Source organism: Tyto alba, unplaced genomic scaffold, assembly GCF_018691265.1.
Source record: "Tyto alba isolate M040663 unplaced genomic scaffold, T.alba_DEE_v4.0 Super-Scaffold_7, whole genome shotgun sequence".
NCBI classification, from domain to species: Eukaryota; Metazoa; Chordata; class Aves; order Strigiformes; family Tytonidae; genus Tyto; species Tyto alba.
Genome location: NW_024881328.1, coordinates 19693399 through 19713718, shown reverse-complemented (window position 1 = coordinate 19713718; position 20320 = coordinate 19693399). Strand labels below are relative to the sequence as shown.

General features: G+C 35.3%; 1 protein-coding gene across 1 annotated transcript in view; it reads right to left on the bottom strand.

Moving 5' to 3' along the window:
• Nucleotides 1-20320, bottom strand: part of LOC104361158 (sodium-driven chloride bicarbonate exchanger) — a 111073-nt gene that overhangs the window by 47429 nt on the left and 43324 nt on the right. Inside the window, exons 4-5 of the mRNA XM_042784412.1 lie at nucleotides 16506-16644; nucleotides 8376-8536 (exon numbers count right to left, since the gene is read on the bottom strand). Of these exons, the coding sequence (XP_042640346.1) occupies nucleotides 8376-8536; nucleotides 16506-16644 (300 nt within the window). The remainder of the gene's footprint in view (nucleotides 1-8375; nucleotides 8537-16505; nucleotides 16645-20320) is intronic.

Sequence of the window (20320 nt, the reverse complement as noted above, 5' to 3'; positions counted from 1 at the left end):
CAGTAGCAGCTGTAGGAGTTTAAATGCAGTCAAATTACGGCCAGATTGCTGTATTTTGACCATGTTTTCGAGACCTGAGCAGATCTGAATAGTAGTAAGAAAGACTGTCTCCATTAGCACCTATCAGAAACCTCCTGTTTCTTCCCAGGTATTTCAACATATCTTTTGAAAAAGGCCAAGCCTCTGCAATGTCAGTGATAACTCTTGATTGCAAAGATAAGCTTGAAAACAAAGCAACATAGTTAAAGTCCAAGAGTAAATGGCAAACAGAAGCATTTTATCCAACTCATTTTAAAAACTTTATTTCCTTAGTCTTGTGAGACGATCCTATATGCTCCCACCAGTTGAAGCTGCACCTACTTTTCAAAGTCCTGTTTTCACTTTTGTATCTAGAGCACATGGCCATTTCTCCAAACTCCATATGACAAAACAGAGTAAAGAATACAGACCTGTAACTTCACAGCACTGTACCTCAGCTACATCCCTGTGTAACAGACTCTCCACAGTTTCTATGCTCAGCAACAAAGGTTTGGGGATTTTTTTGTTTGTTTGTTTTAAAGAATTTTCCTCTTGAATGACCTTTTAAATTCGGCAGAGCCCCTTTCCAGCCAGAGACACAGCTTACCATTAGGTTTTTCAAGGGTGCTTCACAACCATATGGAGCTTTCAGCAAGATGCAATGTGTGGACTACCCACCAGCAGAGTGTTACTACCTATTCTATTAATTGCTCATACCATACCATTTCTGCTGGCATCAAGAACAGTGAAGTAAGATAGCCCTTCAATAAGGAAACTTGATTCATACTGGAATCATGAAATAATTTTTTCAAGTTGTTAGACAGACACTCTTCCTGCCCTGGTCATTTAAAAAGATTCAAAGAAATTTGAGGTTTCATATAATTTCAATAATTTTTTTCTCCATTCAGACTCAGTTACAATACATCATTTACATTAAAATTGATTTTGTGAGTAAATGTGAGCAATGTGAGTACTTAAACAAGCTATAGTAGTAACTCAAATGTAACTCCTCATCACCTGTGAACAATTTACCCAGGTTGTTCAAATCAGTTCAAATGCAGTGCAGCTCATGTGTTGCCCAGCAGAGTAAATTGCATCTGTCCCACCTCTAGGGCTGGCAGGAATGCAAAAGCAGGTTGGCTGCTTCCACTCACTCTGGAGACATCTATTGCACACTGCATCTTTGTAGAGAGACATGCAGCCAGATCCACACAAAGCCATCCCAGACCCGAACAAATGAGCAATAAGGAGGTACTCAAGTGTAGATGCAGCCTGTTCCCCATTGCTCCAGGTTCACAGTGTGCCCATCACCTCACTTACAGTACTACACAAAACTCCCGGGTGAAACACAGAATAAATGTACAGAAGGTATACTGCACTTGCACCAAAATACCTGTTAAGTCCAAAAAGAAATTACTAACAGGTAAACAGGATAAACCGGGCCTGGCTTTTGCAGTGGTGAGTAAAGAAAGAAGATCCAGATGTTTTTCTGGGTTGTTTGGGGGTTTTTTTGTTGTTGTTTTGGGCTTTTTTTGTTGATTTTTTTTTTTTTTTTTTTCTGCTGGGTACCAGATGAAATATGAGTTTTGAATTGCTGGGCTTGTATTCTCCTGATATAGGTTGGTACTGACAAATTACACAAGAAGAAACTGAACTCAGTGTATACCAGAAAAGTGGCTGGTATATACACTTCTCAATCTTCCAAATTTTATAACTGTACAATTGCAGGACAAAATGAGAGATTAATGACAAAAACTAGAACATAAGGGCTTTTGTGTGCGTCATGATTGCAGTGACAGCCAACTACAAAACCTAATTTAATAGCCAAGGTTTGTTTGGTTTGTGATTGTTTTCCTTCCTTTAAAGGCAGGGGAGAAGAAAACAGAAGCAATCCTAAAGCAGTGCTTTATGGAAGACGTTCAGATTAAATGCTGTCCTCTATCTTAACCTGTCTCCAAAAGGTACCCAAATATATACCTCCCTAGTGACTTAGCAACAGAAAACTAACAATTAGGATTCCTGGGCTGCATCTGTGGACCAAGACTCATTTACAGTGTTTACAACAGTGATTATAAACAAGCTATCAACCAGCAGATTTAGCCCCCTCATCCAAGGAGGCAGAGCATTCCAGTGCACTGAGAGACGGATTCCATTTCCCAGCTCTACCTGAAATTACTTTGTTCAACTTTTCAGCTGAATTACTTGAAAAGAAAAAACAGAGACTGAAAAATGTCTGTTTTTTAAAGTAATAGCATGCAATTTAACTGAAGAACGAGAGCAAGCATTTCACAAAACTGTAAATAGTAGAAATGAGGCTAAAATTCACAGCTTGCAGCTCAGAGAGCAACCACAGTTTTAAGTCGGAGCTATGCTAACATGCCACAATGGATGCTACCAAAAGAAGAATGGAGACCTCATAATACAGTATATTTTGCATCTCTAAACAGAACAAGAGCCATGAGTGACGTTATTTCTGTCTCTACACACAAAATGAAAGATGAGATTGACTTGTGCAATCTAAAAAATTCCCAGATTTGTGGTTAACATGGGAAAATACAAAACACACAAAAAATCCCATGCTAGTTAGAAGTTGTTACAAGATTTACAATTTACCCACAGACAAAGGAACAAAACCTGATAGGGGTTTCTCTGTAGAGGTAATCACCACATGGTAAGCTGTAAATAAAGCAAACACAGGCAAAAAACTGGGTAAGTGAGAAGGTGAAAGCTGAACAATAGACAGGTGTAGGGTCAAATAGAGAAGCAGATTACTCACAGGCAATTCCATGCTTTATTTCAGTGTTTGTAAGGAAAGTTAAATTTACCATAAAAGCACCGTCAGAAACATAACACAACGTGATTGTCACAGCTGAAACAAAAGGCTCCAGTAAAATAAAATCTAAACTGGACCCAGTTTAAATATATCATTATTATGGAGTAACATAGCTCAAATCAAACAAAGGAAAAAGATGACTTGTTCAGATTGAAAGTTTAACATGATATTACCAAAATCAATAAAATTGCACACTTGGGATGTAATGCCCTGAGTTGTTGAGCATAAAGTCCAGTGACCTCAATCACAAGATTAAGCTGTTACACAGATTGAAAATTCAATCATGAGGAACATACAAAAGACTGCTTGGGAAAAAACAGTCAGATCTCTGGATTGGAAAGCATGGGAATATTTAAAATCTAATTTAAAAAATAAACCGTAGTTAAACTATCTAAAATAAATGGGACTATATAATATTTCAAACATATACAAATTGCTAAAGCACCATCGTGCAACGCTGAGGCCACAGTTTGTATTAGACAAGGTTTGATGTTTGTTCACAGTACACTCTGCACAATTACAAAAAAATGCAATATCTGTGACTCAGGCTGTAAAGAAAGCATTGCCATTAAAGGCTGGACCGAGCAGTTTTTGAACCAAACAACAGAAAATGGCATCATATGTTAAATAGAAGAACCTTTTGGGTTCATTCTGTGGTTACAATCAAAAAACCAGATGGTAATATGAGACTCTACATGGTTTCAAAGGAACTAAATGAAAATATCAAAAGAGAACATTTTCATCTGCCAACTTGAACAACACAGTGAAGCTGCTCTCTAATGGTGCAGCCAGAATCTGGCAAATACCTCCTCAAGAGACAAGTTCCAAAATAAATTGTTTTGATTACATAGATTTTTCAGACTTCCTTTTAACATATGTTCTATACAGAAGTGATCGATAAAATATTACTACATCAAATGTTCAAAGGAATTCCTTGTGCATGGAGTGCTAGCTTACTGATATAGAAGCCACTGCAAAGACATATAATAAAAGAATGCCACATATTAAAAATATTAATAAAAAACTCTAAAATACATTTAATTAAAAAAAATGCATTCTTAAACAGGATAAAGTTCAGCAGAGGAGTTGAGCTCTTTTCAAGGGAAAAGTAAAACCTATCTCACAAAATTTAAGAAAAATTTGAGAAACTTCAGGAATAAACATGCTGTTTTGCTGCATGATGAGACAATGTAAATTCATCTCCGAAGTCTCTATTATAATAAGATATTGCTGTGAATTCAGCATCATAGGTATGAATAAGCTCTTTATCAACAAAGAAAATAGGGTGCCTCTCCAAAGAAATGTATAGTCTTGTACATCAAGTCATTTTTTAATAAGACAGTTGGAATGAAAAAGAATCTAATAAAGAATGGACATGCTGGAAGACAGGATGATTTAAAAATTCTCAACACATCCCTGGTGCCAAAATATTCTTACGCAGAACTATCAGAGTTTCCAGGGATGAAACACAAAATGTTCTGAAAGCCATGGAAACAGTATAAAAGATGTTTTTCATTTTACCACAAGCCCATTAAGGTCTTAAAACATAGACTTTAATAAAAGAAATTTTCAAAGGCTAAGTGCTGAGAATTTAATGCACTAGTGAATAAGTGTTTATAGATTAAAAGCCTTGGCTAAAACAAATCGGAATTCTTTGTCAATTTAGCAATGAAGATTAAGTATACCTCTTTCAAGGATAAGACAACTGGCACTGCATTTACAGAAATATAATTTGATATTGGAATATAGCCCAGATAGCAAGACATTACCAACAAATACACAACATACATTTCCCCCTAACAAACTGTTAAGGCAAGTAAAAATAAAGTACATGTGTACAGTTTATTTGTTCTTAAAAGATATAAGGCACTATAATGCAGCAAAATTATCAACAGATTGCATTAAAAAACAAAACCCATAGTAATAAACTATGAATCAGAAGTACAAGAACCAAAGTTAATTTAGGAGTACCACTTAAGACCACAGGGTATTATCTGTTTTTGCAAATTCTCCTATATGTGGTATACGCAGCAGCATTGAAAAGAACAATCAAAAGTGACCATCAGGATCACTGGACTAGCCTAGCATGAGAATGGCTAGCAAACAAAGTAAGAAGGGTTAAATGTTGAAAAAAAATGAAGCCGACAGGTGAGGGTAAACACTTCTTTAAATTCCAAAGTGTCAGGACTGTCAGATACGACTGGAATACATACCAACTCAAGGGTGAATACAATGTTTGCATTGTATAGCACACTATAAGTAGGATTGTAACTACTGACAGTGAATAGCAACTGAGTGGAACAGACAAGAAAGGATTTCTTAAGAGATACAAGTTCTGTCTAACCTTCAGGTCCAGCAGTCGTTTACATGGAAAAAGAGCAGCTTGTCACAGTATTCTGGATTATCAAATTTCTAACACACCTAGCACGTATATCTTGGTGGCATGCTTGTCACCACTGCTATTGGTCTTTCCTCCTCCCATCTCTGCATAATGTATGCCACAGTCTTTGTAACATCTTGTAAACACTGGAGAGGAGGAACTACATATGTAGTACTGGAGTAACAAATTCCAAAGTAACTTGATTGAAGAAGAGGAAAGCAGTGTTACTAAAACACAAATAATAATGGACAAAAGCAAATGGAATAGTAACTTTATTTCTAGGGTGGAAAAATGTCTTCATAATTTACAGAATTATCCATTTGCCAGAAAAACCTGCAAAGCTGTTTTAAAGAAAAAATAATTACCTAATTGCTTATTGAATCTGCACAGGGAAAAAAAGAAATCCTCTCTCAAAGACAAAGCAAAGCCCATGCAAACCTTATCATGTGTCAGATCACCTTATCAGAAAGAGATCCCACTAGTTCAAATAAATAAAACAACAAACGCAATACACCCAAATCTGCCACAACAACAGGCACTTTAAAGTGAAAATGGTACATGACAATTCACGAAAGTCATCCTAAAGCCTCTTCTCAGAAGAAACTAGTTTTCCTAATAAACAAATCAAGATATGCTGAAATTAGGACTGATTGAAAATAGCACTGCAGTAACTCATCAAATTCTCTACTGAAGGACAACTTCTGGGATGAGTTTTTAAAACAAAATTAGTACTGTGAAGGATAGAATTCTTGGCCACATTAACTAAACAAACAAAATTACTACAACTAACTAGGAATTAAAAGATTATAAACATGAATTTATTGTGGTCTCACTATACAGTATTTAAAAAAAAAAAAAAAAAAAAACAGAAAAAATGAATTAAGTTTTCTGAAGTTATTTTTATTGTATTAATTCTTACTTTTTTATATACTTAAAAACAATTCTGGAAGGGATGTCTTAGCTGACTATGGAAGAAGTTGAGTGATTTCTGGATTAAAAATGTAAAGCTCAAACTTGAAAATCTTAGTGTACTATTTAAGCAAAAAAAAAAAAAATAAAAGAACATCAAGCAGCAGATCTAAGTACTTAATTATTAAAAAAAATAGAGCAGCAGACTGATAAACACCTTTGTTCTTTCAAATCAGCTGGTTTTTCTTCTTCATGTTTATCTTTTATCATTATCAAGACATTCTGAAGCTCTGATTCAGGCCATGATTCATGGGAGGATCAGATCTCGGCACAGAGTGAAAACCCACACAAGTTTCTGCAGATTCGGATTAATAATATCTTGTGTCAGTTTGACATAAACAATTTGGGAAAGGTAAATGTAAAAAGCAGCTACTACTATCTGAGTCAATTTTATTTCCATTGTTAAGTATAGCCCACTGAACAGTATCTCCCTTATCTGATAATGTAAATAACTAAAATAAGTTTTACCTGGACCTTACATAGACTTATATATCACCCATAAACCAGTTTCCCTGATAATCCTTAGCGTTAGAAAATTTTCTTGCTCTGTCTTTTCTACCTTTACCTAAGCAAAAGTTTTCTACTTTTTATTTGTGTATTTTACATGTTCTGTTAACACACTACTTTGTGCCTGTGACAAGGCAACAAAAGGGCCTCAACAACCACTCAAACACATTTCTCCGTGCATGAGCTCATTTCCCAAATTTATATCTGTTGCATCATGTTTGATCTTCAAGCAAAGTTTGCAATATAGAGAATACCATAAATCTAATACAGTATTTGTATAGAATGGCAATATTTGTATAATTTCTATAAAATATCAGGTATATTATTTACAGATACAGCACCATTTTCAGAAATGTTGTGAAAAACAGTAAGGTAGAAGCAAGGTAAAACTTTTAAGTAGATGTAAGATATGAAGGATACCAAATCAATAAACATCATGAACATGAAACTTAGAGACCCCATATTACAAAATAGTACAGCTCTTTGCTCTGTGTCTTCTCTGCTGGAAGGGACAGAGATTTTTAAACAACAGAGGCAAGGACATAGCACTAGACACTCTCTAGAGCACATGAGCCCTTGGACAAGGTGTTATCATTTTAATGATGAGTTTTAGTCTAAATGTAAATATATTTATATTATGATACATATACTATCTCTGTTTCGATGGACTAGAGAAACTTATTTTATGTTCAGCTCTCGTCTACTAACAACTCTATAAATGATCTAATTCAAATTAGCTGTTGTATTTGGAAAGGGAAATAAACACACCAGACTGTACTGCATGATTCTAGCATGGCCATGAAGCCTTTGTAGTTTCAGGGCTCCTTGAGGCTCTGCATTACAAGTCTGTACTATACAGCCCCTAATGACCTGCTTTATTACAGTAACAAACACACTACCAAAAAAAAAAAGTCCCCTGTAGTAACTAGTTATAAGCTTTATGGAGAACATCAGGAACACAGAAATTTGCATTCACTCTCAATCTCCCTTATACTTTTGGGAGACAAGACTCATCCACTATATTCTCTCTTGCTTTTTGCTTTTACTGTTCTCAAAAGCTCTAGAATTGCAACTATCAAATACACCTTTAATGGAGAAAATGTACTTGACTTCAGTTAAAGAAGTTAACATACCTTAACATTTTTGAAAAATTTACACTTAATATTATTGTACTTGATTTCACTCTCAACTCAGAGACATGGTTTTTTAAACTGGTCAGTTTTCATGTTACATAATTATGATGAATACTTATCTATATATATATATTTTTTTTTTTTTTTTAAGCTAGATTCTCTGCAATTAGCATAGCAGTATATTCAGTTTGGAGATGTTAGCACACACATCATTCACAATGTGAGGTGGCCAGAGTAGGAGCAGAGAACATGCCAGTTCTAATGAAATATATCCAAACTGTCCTCTCTGCTCCATTTTAATTTTCTCTTTTACATAAAAATTGATTCTGAAAATAGCAAAGTCTATACAAACAATATAAATAAAATGTATTTACCAGTTGTGTCAGATATTAGATTCTCTTCTAATATATTGAGTAAAATATTTCCTTAGAGTTTCTAAACCAAACTGATTATTATGCAATAGCTTTCTTATAAGCAGTCTTGTAAGCGCTTCATTTTTATTTTCATAACTAATAAAAGCAACATCAGTACGTACCTGCAATTTCTTCTATGGAGTTAGCTCTCATGTCCAAAAGAACTGTACCATTCAGGATACAGCTTCTCAGCTCAAACAAGCTATGAAGTGACAGTGTGGCAACATATGGTTTGCTCCACCTCTCTCCACCATCCTCCACATCTTCTTCAAACTTCAACCACCTGTGCAAACAACCAATCTTATAACTCCACTGTGCATAAAATGAAAAATAAATTACTTCCACAGATATTGGAAGATCAATGTTAAAACATGTCTTTCGATTTCACTTTAATCTTTCATCGTAAGAAATATGAGAAACTTGCCTTGCCTGCTTCTTCCTATATAATGCTGTATTATACTTTTTTTTTAAGATAAATTCTGACCACAGAGATGAAGAGAGAAGTGTATTAACTAATCATACTGTACTTCACAAAAACTTTGAGTAATTATTTGGCATACAGTGGCATTTCTATGATAGAACAAGTAGTATGAAAAGGATAGAGAAGAATTTGTGGTAGAGAAAAACAAAAGCTATACATACATAGTATGAACACAAGGAGAGAACTTTCTCCATTTAGTCTTCACTTTGGACTAAACACAACAAAGAGACAATTTTCATTTGAAGTAAATATACTGATATATTGACACTTCACAGAATCTGCATCCATTATCACCACCATAACCTTTTCAGAAAAGACACTGTTACAAGATTTGCTAGTTAAGTTGTTAGTTACTTGCACTAAGCTACTCATAAAGGCAGTAAAACATTATGCAAAATATAGGCTATTTTTCATTTAAAAGTTCAGACAATTAAAATTAAAAACCTCACAGGCACATACATGCACACACAAGCAATATGTCTTTCAGGATCCAAAATATGGACCTTACTCAGGCAAAACAGCCAAGTGAATGACATAATATAACACTTTAGAATCCAGTAACATCATCACTTACTATTGTAAGTCTCATTTGCCTGTTCTCAGGTTCAGTGTAAATCTGGAGAGACTTCAGTAAAGTAAAAGGATGCATGAAACTGGCATGAGAGGATCAAGTCTTTTGTCACTAGCCAGCTGGATGAACTTTCCTGAACAATTTTTTAATTGCTTACTGATAAAAATCACACTAAAAATGTTAAAAGAATACTAAACAACAACATCAAAAAAAAAAAGACAGAAGAAGTCTGTTGACATAAGCAAAAGTGTTTTAAATTAAAGTTATTAAATCTTTCAAGCATACACAGATGTTGCTGCATGCAGCCATGCAGCCTGCCAGCTTGCCAAGGCTTGAACAGCTGCAGACACAGCACAAGGTTCCAGCACTTGACTCAACAGCACTCAGCTGTTTTATATGGACCAGGCAGCAGATAAGTCAAGCAGAGCCTCACACCCTGACAGCACCTTCACACTTATTTCCAGACAGCAGGGAAGCATAAAGCCTTAACACCTCTAAAGCTGAGCCATTTCCAGTTTCACCAAGCCTTGCAGTCCAGTAACACAGCAAACATAGCTGTCCTCTTCTGTTCCTGGCCCAGCTGCCTAGCTCTGCTCTTTCTTGTAAAATATGGCTGAGTATCCATATTTTAGATACTTTCCTCCTTTCGGTCCCTGTGTACCAGATTCTTGCCTTTCTGATGCCATCCTGCAAGCAGCCACCACTCCAGTGACCCACTCATCACCAGCATATCTGCTCCCTTCCTGATGCATTCCATTTCTTCTAAATGCATCAGCTACCTCCTAATCACTCTCCCATTATTTACATACAAAATTTACCCTCAACTCGTCAGCTCCTCTCAAATCTCCAATCTCCTGTATCTAGACCTCTCCTCCACTTTGTATTTAAAGACTCCTCCCTCCATTTCCTCTGTGCTGGCCAGTTTCCGTATCTCATCTTTGCTCATGAGACGTCCTTCCTCTCCATCAGACTTCTGTTCCCCATTCCCTTCATTGCAATCTCTCTTCTCTTCCCAGCCTACCCACGCTACCTCCTTTACCTTTTAATTATTTCAGAGAAGCAGCAAGAAGGACACAGCACACACAAAAAGCTGCTTCCACACAGTTTAACCATTACATTTGCATATGCAAATTATGGTTTGAAAATCTATTTGGAAAACAATATCCAAATGGACATCAAACAGAAATTAACACATGCCACCCCCACCAGATTCAAAGCCATGGTTTGAAAGAGATGAGCTACAACTCAGTAAACTTACCAAAAAACATGTGAGAAAGAAAAAAAAAAATTTTTTTTTGTTTTTTTTTTTTTCATTTTGCAGTTGCACTTGAATTCCATAAGAAGAGGCTGATCCTGGCTTACTCATAGCGCTCATGTTTCCAAGCCAAAAATATGCAAGACCTATTTGTGGCCATCACAAACGTTGCGCATTATTTGTCTTCCTTAAACGATAGCCTCCTAAGACTCTGCAAAATATCTACATTTTTATCTTCTCATACCTCTGGTTTTGTGCATATTTCTAATCTCTTTATGAGTTCTAGAAGATTATGATCTTTGTGCTTAAGTATTCCCAATTATTTCTGATGTACCATCAATCTTGTTTTATGCTGATTTGAAAAATCATGCTACGTATATCCTAAAAACAATGATCCAAGCATAGATTCTTACAGAATATCAGAAACCTCACACTGCCATTACCTTCTGTTCATGTAAACAGTCTTCAACATTGCTTATCTGATTATGCTGCTGCAATCTGTCTTTGATATAACCTATTTTGAATATACATACTAACTCTAAACAGATTTCACATGAGCGATAAAAGATAAGCATGTTCTTAAAAGTTTCATTAAGACAGGTGATGGGACAGAGGCAGGCTCATAACCAGAGCTCTAACTTACTAAGGACACACAGACAAGAAAAGTCTATATCATGAAAACAGCATTAATTAGTTTATGGTGTCAATCAGACATCAAAGCTTACACACAACATAAAAATACGCAGAAAATTATTGCTACTGCTCAAATAATCATACTTGCCATCATGATCACCTCTATTTGAGTTTCAACCAATTTGAACAGTATAATTCTAAGGATTGCATCCAAATTCCTACTGTTACTAAAACTTACATGCTTAAACACATTATACACTGTTACATTATTAGCCAACAGGCTAGTACATAAATGTAAATCATGCCCAGCTGAGAGAATTCAACATTTGGAATTTACTTCTATTTTGATTTTAATGAGTATTATAGGAGTTTATTCATCTCATCAAGAGAAAATCATGTTTATCACCTTTTATCTTTTCAGAAATTTTTCTGTTAATTCTTCTTATTATTATTCTCTGATAATTCTTATTTAACATATCAAATGAGAAACAGTAGCAGAAAGCATAAAACAAACAAATCTCTAATATTACACATAGTTGTTCAATTCTAAGTGTTCAAGTGGTTTTAAAAATCATAATACCACTTTAACAACCCCCTAAATTCATGTACAAGATTCAAGGATAGAAATGTCTTTGAAATTCAAATTCAAGCATGGATCCAAAGTTTGCAAATTTTCTATTCTTTTTGGATTCTCAGAGAAAAGGGCAAAATTTAATATATTTACTTTTGGAGTTTAACCCTTTAAATTGATATGGTTGATAAATAAAATCCTTTCATAATTTCTTAGAAAACAACATCAACACCACCTGTATACTGAGCTCATGTGTCACACGGATCCTATGTGCTTGGAACATATTTAGAGCTATCTTAGTTGTGTCTGATCACAAAGAAGAGCAGCTTCATTCATATGGTTTTCTTTTACTGGTAAAGACTAGCACAGGTATATCAATCATACCATTTAGTTCCTCTCATAGCATACTTGCTGGAATAAGACATGTCAACAAGAGTTTCAGCAAGGTATGATACTTGTGGAAAAAATATTACTCAGATGCATGTGTGTGTACATACACACATATACATATGTTACATCTTTTAAGATCATCTCCACTGATTTTTTAGGAGTCAACAGAAGTGTGCACACTTCATTGTGGACACAGTTACAACATTTTGGTGCAAAATATGAAGTGGGCAAGTTGAATATGATCCATTTTACAGTCTGTTATGTCTGCAGCAGAGAGCTGGAGTATGTACTCACAACACGCTCAAAAGTCAAAGTTATTAATGTAATCTTACAATCTGTATAAATTTCCAAATGACCTTTGCCTGCCTGTGCCAATTAGAAAATGAACCAAAGTAAACAAGCAGGTCAGAAACAAAGCAGGAGTGAAAAAAAAAAAAAAAATCTTAGTTTTTTTTGACCTAGTGTCCTTGAAAGAAAAGTATTGTTTCAAAAGAGATGCATTTTTACTTCATATTCATAATATCTCCCTAGTACAGCCATTTTCTAATCATTATTAACAATTTACTTTCTAAACTATGGACAGAGGTTTATTTTCATAACTGTGCTGTTTCATTAAAATTCAAGCCTAGACACTTTCCTATTGGTTCCAAAGTGTCTGTTTTCCTCCTTACAACATATGTTTTCCTGTTCCAGAAATGCAGTGGTATTCTCCTGAAATTTTCATTTGATATTAACAAATAAATCAGTTTCAAGTGTTTGGGTAAAACCTGCTACAAGTCAGGTACTACTTTCCAGCCACAGTCACAAGAGGATAAAAGGACAGATTGGAACATGAATTGCTTTCCTAATAGCTGTAATTTACAACTATACTATTGTGTGTATAAAATAAGCCCAACCGTTATGCCTCAGTGTCTTTCTCCACAGATTGACAGGAAATATTTTTTTCTGTATAGAAACTATACATCATCCGTTCTCTACACAATTGTACAGCTGGGCCATGTACAAAAAATATTATAAGACTGATTATTGATTTTAAAAGGTATGTGTTTCTTCTGGCTTGAAATCAATTAGTGGGGGAAAAAATAATTAATTTTATCACTATTTCAACATAACTAGGTTATTCCATTCTCCTTGCTAATTCCATGGGTAGGACAGCCTAAATAATTTTCAGGAATGAAATAGGCTGTAACAGCATTTTACTTTCTTGGTCCTACTATTTAAACTGTAGGTATGCTTTTGCTAATGAGAAACGTTATGGAAACTGGAGAATGGAAAACCTTGGAGTTTCTTAACTGCTGCGGAAAAAAAAAAAAAAAAAAGAAAAAAAAAAAAAAAAAAAAAAAACAACCAACCAACCAACCAAAAAAAAACCTAGAAAAGGTCTTACTCTTCCAAGTAAATTAAATGTGAGTAGAAGAGATTTACCTAAAGAACACCAAGCTCTCACTTGGCCAACTTATCCATGGCTCCCTTTCTTGATCTTTTGATCAGCCAAGAACAAAGTGTCTCAAACAGTTTTATGCAGTTTGGTCAAGATATTTTTAAAGAATTTTAAGGCTGAACTGTGGATGCACTTCCAATCAAACTGAAAATACAAAGATACAGATTTACTGCATCAGAGTCAACCCACCCTTTAGTCCATGCAGAGCTTGGTGAAGAGAATGCAGAACCACTTTGTGCCATCACTCTCATTAAATGCTGTTAATGACCAAGTCTTCCTCTGTATCATTGGCATTTAAATTCATCTACCTGGAACTATGTCCAAAGCCAGATAGTAAGATTTACAAATACTTCCAGTGGCATTTTCCAGGTGGATGGGAAACATACAATAAGGCTGGAAGAGGAATAACCAAGGGTGTATCCTCTCCATACCATTTATTTTAATCAAATCAGTATCTCTGCAATCCTGAATCAATCACCAGTATTGAAAGTGATCCACTGCATTAGTTTGTATGTATATGATCTTGCATCTTAAACACCATCCCATTTCTATTATTTTTTCCAAGTCACCTTGTTCTTTGTGTATGATATTCTTAACTATTTCTAGAGTAACAATATCTCCAAATTTTTTATCAGCAAGTTTCATTACTATAATCCCATTTTTGTCATTCAATAATAAACTTATTTACTAAGACTTATTCTTCAGAAGTTAGTTGTCACTACCTTCCACACTAATAGATTTTCAGCATGACCTGCTGTACCTCTTCAAATAGTTCCTTACCCGCTAATGTAATTTTTACATTAAAACAGATTTTAAGTAATAAATTCCCACTGCTGTATCATATCTAACACTTTGCTAAAAAAAGAGATCCACTGTTTTTTCTTTGTCAGAAAAACAACAATCAATTATCTGATTAAATAGCATTATTTAGTCTGACATGATACACCACTGTCTTGCATTTTATCCAATTTTCTACTTAGCTCCAAATCTACAATGATTCTTTCCTTCAAAGATTGTTCTAAGCCTTGTATAGCTCTGAAATCTGACCATCAGACCTTTGCTCGTTCTGACCATTTTTATCCTTTCTTGAATAGTGTTGCTGTGTTTGCTATAGCACAACTACCCACCTGATAGAGTCACAGAAAGATGGGATTTACCATACCCACGAAAAATGTGTTCTTTCAGCTTTCTAGGGTGGAAATTATTGCACCCTCTTATTTGCATAGATAAAGCATTTTGAGTATCGCCTTCATTTTGCATTTGATTGTTTCACTGCCATCTTCTCCTTTTCTAACACCTAGCTACCCCATGTCAAACGCTGTCTGAAATTTTTGGATCCAAACGGAAAAAGATCATTTATCTTGACCACTTCTTTCTGCATGACAATCACACTCTTCCTCTATTTTCATCTTATTTCTAATTAAATTTTTACTATTAGCTGTTATACTTCACTCTTGCATTTTCTGACCTCCAAAAATATATTGTTTTTTCCTGTCTTTTTTTCAACAATCTCATCTTGTTTCTGTTAAACATTTTTGATTTTTCAGTTCTCAAATTACATTTGGAAAGGCTATACATACAGACAGATCAATCTAAATAGAAATTCCTTTATTTCACCTATTCCTTTCAAATTCTATCTTGATTAAGTATTTATATTAATAAAAATTGACATAATTTTTCAGAAACACGACTACTCAATGATTTGCAAGGGGATTTTTTTTTTTTAGTTGAACTAAAAAAGGTGCTATTTCCCTGCTTGAAAATGACAAAACCCAGAGTGATTTTTATTTTTAATCACAATAGAAGTCAATACCCTTTCTAGAAGAGGTTCTATATATTCCTAATCAGTATGAGAACACTGCAGATGATTAGCTTGATTAGATTTTAACCCTCTGAATATTAATAAGATTATTTAGGAACACTACTACATTCATTTTGAGGCACAATCCCCGTATGAGAATTTTCTACATGTACAGATCTATATTTAGCATCTCTCTATGACTCCTATGGACACATAAGTGAGAGGAAGGTCATAGAAAATTCAGCGGCCCTCTGGGAAGTAAAATTAAAGGGAAAGCTAACAGCCATATTCACAACAAACAGCCCACATACGTAGTTCCCTGCAAAATTATTTCAGAAATTCCACAATTTTTATCCTACTGACACCAGGGATGTGGTCCACAGAATTCTGGGCACCACTGAGGAACACTGTCAACAAATACTGGCAATGAAAGAGAGAGTTAAAGTTCTAAGAAGGAAAATGAAGCAAGGATTGCTGGGAAATGTAAAGTCTTAATGAAACTAAGCAGGTCATCTCCCATTTAGGTGCTCAAGGAAACAAATGTGAAAAAAAAAGTTCTGTTCCAATGTTATTTTTTTCAGCAGAGGAGCAATCTAAACAGTTTTTCACACTACTTTTGCAGAAACAAAGTAATCCAACAGTGAATACTCAAAGTCTTAAAATCAACTGTTCATTGACAGTTACAATATGTAAAACTTTAATTGCTCCAAAGTAATCTCAGACCTTGCTTTTATCTTTTTGTAATGGTAATTTTATCAGTTTCTTGAGGATTCAAACAGAATACGAAATTTGAAAGCTTCTTAAAATTACGAGCTAAAATATGAATAAAACCAGTAATTTTTAATTCATATACATGATATGTTTACTTTGGTTTTTTCCCTTGATATTCATTCTGACCTATATTTCATAAATCCAGATGAAAATATTTGGCTCTGGGAAACAACAAATGCTGTTGTAATACTAGCAGTCTAAGGATTAAAATGATGGGTTTATTTAAGCTTTATATGCAAAATCTATTCCTGAGCTTGCCACATCTTTGAAATCATTCCTCAATACACCAGCAACCAATAGCTACAGATAATTTTTTTTAAATTTATGAAAACACTCACCTTGCTGTCTCCCTCCACTCTGCATCCTCTCCTTCACGCCAACAAATTTCATCAAGCTCAGTAAAGAGATCATGAGGAATGTGTTCCTCATCATCATCTTCTGTTCCAAGAATAAACTGTACCCTTTGTGATGGGGTATCTGGGGAAAAATAAAAATATCAAGTCTAGAACAGCATTTTTTTTGCCCTGAGCAAGCAAATACCTAAAATTTCGTGAGATTATCCAGACTCTTTCATGCATATCACTTACTGCCACATAGAAAACATGATTACAATTATGCTGTAAGAACATTTATACACAAACACCTTCAGATTGATCCCTCTTTACTTACTGTATATGTCTAGTCTGCTAATTAAACAAGCTAATCTAAAGATAGAATGTGATGTGCAGATGTAGTGACTATTGGAGGCTGGAATGGTATCTCACAGAAAAAAGGCAGCACAGATAGTAGCATAGAATGAGCTGGTAAAGTCTTTTATTCCAGTGTTACAAAAACTACTTTGCCATATCGTAAGTCTAAATCTACAGATCTAGCTCAGTTAACAAAGCTGGTTTAGTAATTGCGCATTCTTTGTTTTACCTATCAGGAGAAAGAAACCAAAAGAAACCTCTCAGGTGTCAATATACAGATGGGAACTTCAAAAAGAATACATCACCATCTACACCTCCCATCCCCTGCTCCTTTGTAAACATTTCTACATGGTTAGGCTGTTCCAGATAAACAAGTTATCTGTTTCAACTTCCCCATTTTATTCTTCCTCTCTCTCTTCCCACTACATTCCTATTACCAGTTATTTTTCTTCATAACTGTTCAGTGCAGACTAATAAATATATTTTGGAAACATATTATTCTTTTTCCGTATCACTCAGAAAGTTTCCAGAACTCACAGAGCACCTTAATGCACATGTATATTCAGTGCTCATAGCTCAAATGTTGTAAGTCTTGGAAAAAAAAAAAATCACCTTATTTGCTTATTTAAATGCAAATCTCAATCAACAAACTCTGGATGAAACCCAGTCTCTCCAGGAATGCATAGTTATTTTTTCTTCTAATGTCTTTCAGATTTCTGAGAGGAACTGGAAGTCCTTTATGACAGCTGATAGGGGCCAGGCTAGCAGTCAACTGAAAAACTGATTATCCAGCAGAACAACAATTCCTTGAACACTGTCTAAATAAAGTTCTGTTCCATAACCAGATTTGTAAGACAAGCTATAGTATTTTTCATCTAGCAGTGAAGAGCATCACTGCTTAGGATCCCCAGCTCTCTGAATTTTGGAAAATCTGAGATGATGGCACTCACTGAATGATAGTTATAGAGCACATACCATGCTGATGAAAAATAATTAAATGAGTCACTGATACAGGAGAATAAATTCAGCAGTAAAGATACCTTTTTTGGTAGTAGTAATAAACTTGCTATATCAATGTAACACAAACAACACATGACAGTTTTCACCTGAGGCCTATTTGCTCAGAGTGTAAAGATATAGTACAGTCAAGCCTACTTCTTGTAGTAGGAATGCAAGGAAGTGAAACTCCGGAAGAAATACAGGAGAGGACGGAGAGAGAGATGGGTTCAGGTACTACTAAGCTCTAGAGAAGGGAACTGGAGGGGACAGCTAAGGGGGCAGAAATTACTTTGAAGAATGATTAGAGAACAGCAACAACCTCCTCCACTTTACCCTTTCTTTTATTACTCTTCTCTCTCACTGTTCAGTCCTCTTTTCTCTTCAACACCATTTCAACCTCTATTCTGGACCCTCTTCCAGACTCTCTCTACCTAATTTTTTCAAGATTCTTTATTTTCCTCATGATGCCCACGCGTTGGCACATACTAGAGAAGGATAAAGTAAATACAAACATCAAGAGTTCATCTGAGACTAGAAAGCACATTCTGGTCAAGAAGTATGCAACTGGGTAAGACTATTTCCCAGAAGGGCAGAATTCAGTGAGATACGAACTTGCAAAGGACAAATGCATACAACTAGTGACAGAAAATGGAAAACAAGCTACATTGGTAGAGAACTGGACTGCAGTGAGAATCTGAGAATAAACATTGCCAGGAACATCCTGTACTCTTGATAAAATCAGCACTAGAACTGATTTACAGCAACAGCTACTGTTAAGTAATAAATGAGTAGTGTTGTATAGCAAAGTTGCAGTTTTATGATAGTAATGATACGCATGCAAATACACACTTTCAATGTGAGAAGGAAAGCAGAGGATCAGAAATCTCTTGAAGTCAGGTGAGTAGTAACAAGAAAACACCTTACTGCTGTGATTTGCTCTTACTGGGTCTTCTGTGCAACATAAAGTTACTTGACTGACAACAGTGAAGAATCTATATAAATGACAAAATATGCACTAAATTCCTTTCTTCCTTGTTAACACACCAGTAAAACTAGCTGCTAGATTCTGGCTAACTTTCTTTGCTGCTGTAATTTTTATTGGCATCTGAAACCTGCAAGACACAGCTTGATTGTCAGACAGCAAGCTGGGGGAAAAAAAAAAAAAAAAGAAAAAGTTATAGTTTGATTTATAGTAAAATAATTTTCTTTCAAGGACAAAACCCTAAGAGAAATAATAGGAACACAATAAAATAAGAAAAAAAAATCAGATCTGCTGCTTCTACTTATAAAACTTAGTTACCAGGATTACTCATGTGTGCAATGCCAGATGGATTTGGCTCTTATTCATAGGAGTAACATACCAAATATGTCATTACGGTGTTATATGGAAAATGAGTAATATATGATTCAAAAACAGTATGAAAGAATATTTCAATTGCTGACTGTCAAACTACGATAATCCTCAGTGTAGAAGCATATTTGCAAACTAGGACACTCAATGTTTTTGGAAGTCTAGGAAAACAAAAATTGGCTTGAATATTATCTGTGTCTATCCCTACTTCAAGTAGTACAGCCAATGGAAAAAAAAAATCCTTCATATTATTGTTATTTCTAAAAAGTAATGAAATTAATCTAGATTTTTTTTTTTTTTAGATTAATGGGACTAATGTGTTACATTAGTATTTCTATCACTGCAACTGTTTTATATCAGAGCACAGATATATTAGAAGCAATGTGAATTCAGAGTTCCACAGTAAGCAGCTGATGATTCTTCCAAGTGGCTCATCACCAGTTCAGGAAATCCTCCAGGACCAGCTGCGATAGGGCAAAAAGTCTGGTACATGACAGGGGCAGGGGTACTATCAACAACCACCCATGCTTGGCTAAGGAGCTGTCTCAGTCAGGAAAAGTTGAAGCAACATTCTCTCTGCTGTGGCTCCAGCAGCCCATGGGAGCCTCCTGCCAGATTTTCTCTTATACCTGGGTTTCTCTAGGCTTGTGCTCACATCACTCATGCAGCATTGACACAGACGTCCAAACTACCTATGACCTCAAATTCACTGCATGCATGGAAAACCTGAGTATTCCAGATTTCACAAATCTGTATAACTCCACCACACAGTTAAAGGGGTAAAAATTAAGACCTGGTGAATATGCTATTGTTGAAATCACAAATTTGCACTGGGATTCAGTGCTGTAGAATGGAAGTGACCCTGCAGCAACCTGACACACTGCTCACTGCTATGACTTTTTAAAGTCATTAGCACCCCTAAACCAAAAGCAAGATATGGGCATAGACATGCCAGAACAGCAGAACTGAAAGGCAGAACTGCTAATAACCTAATTCCTAAAGGGCAACATGAAATGCTACTCCCTGGAACAGTGCTGAGTGTGGGCAGGGGGGAAGAGTGGCCTACATCACCAACACACCTTGAAAAACACATGTAAGAAAAGAACCATAACAG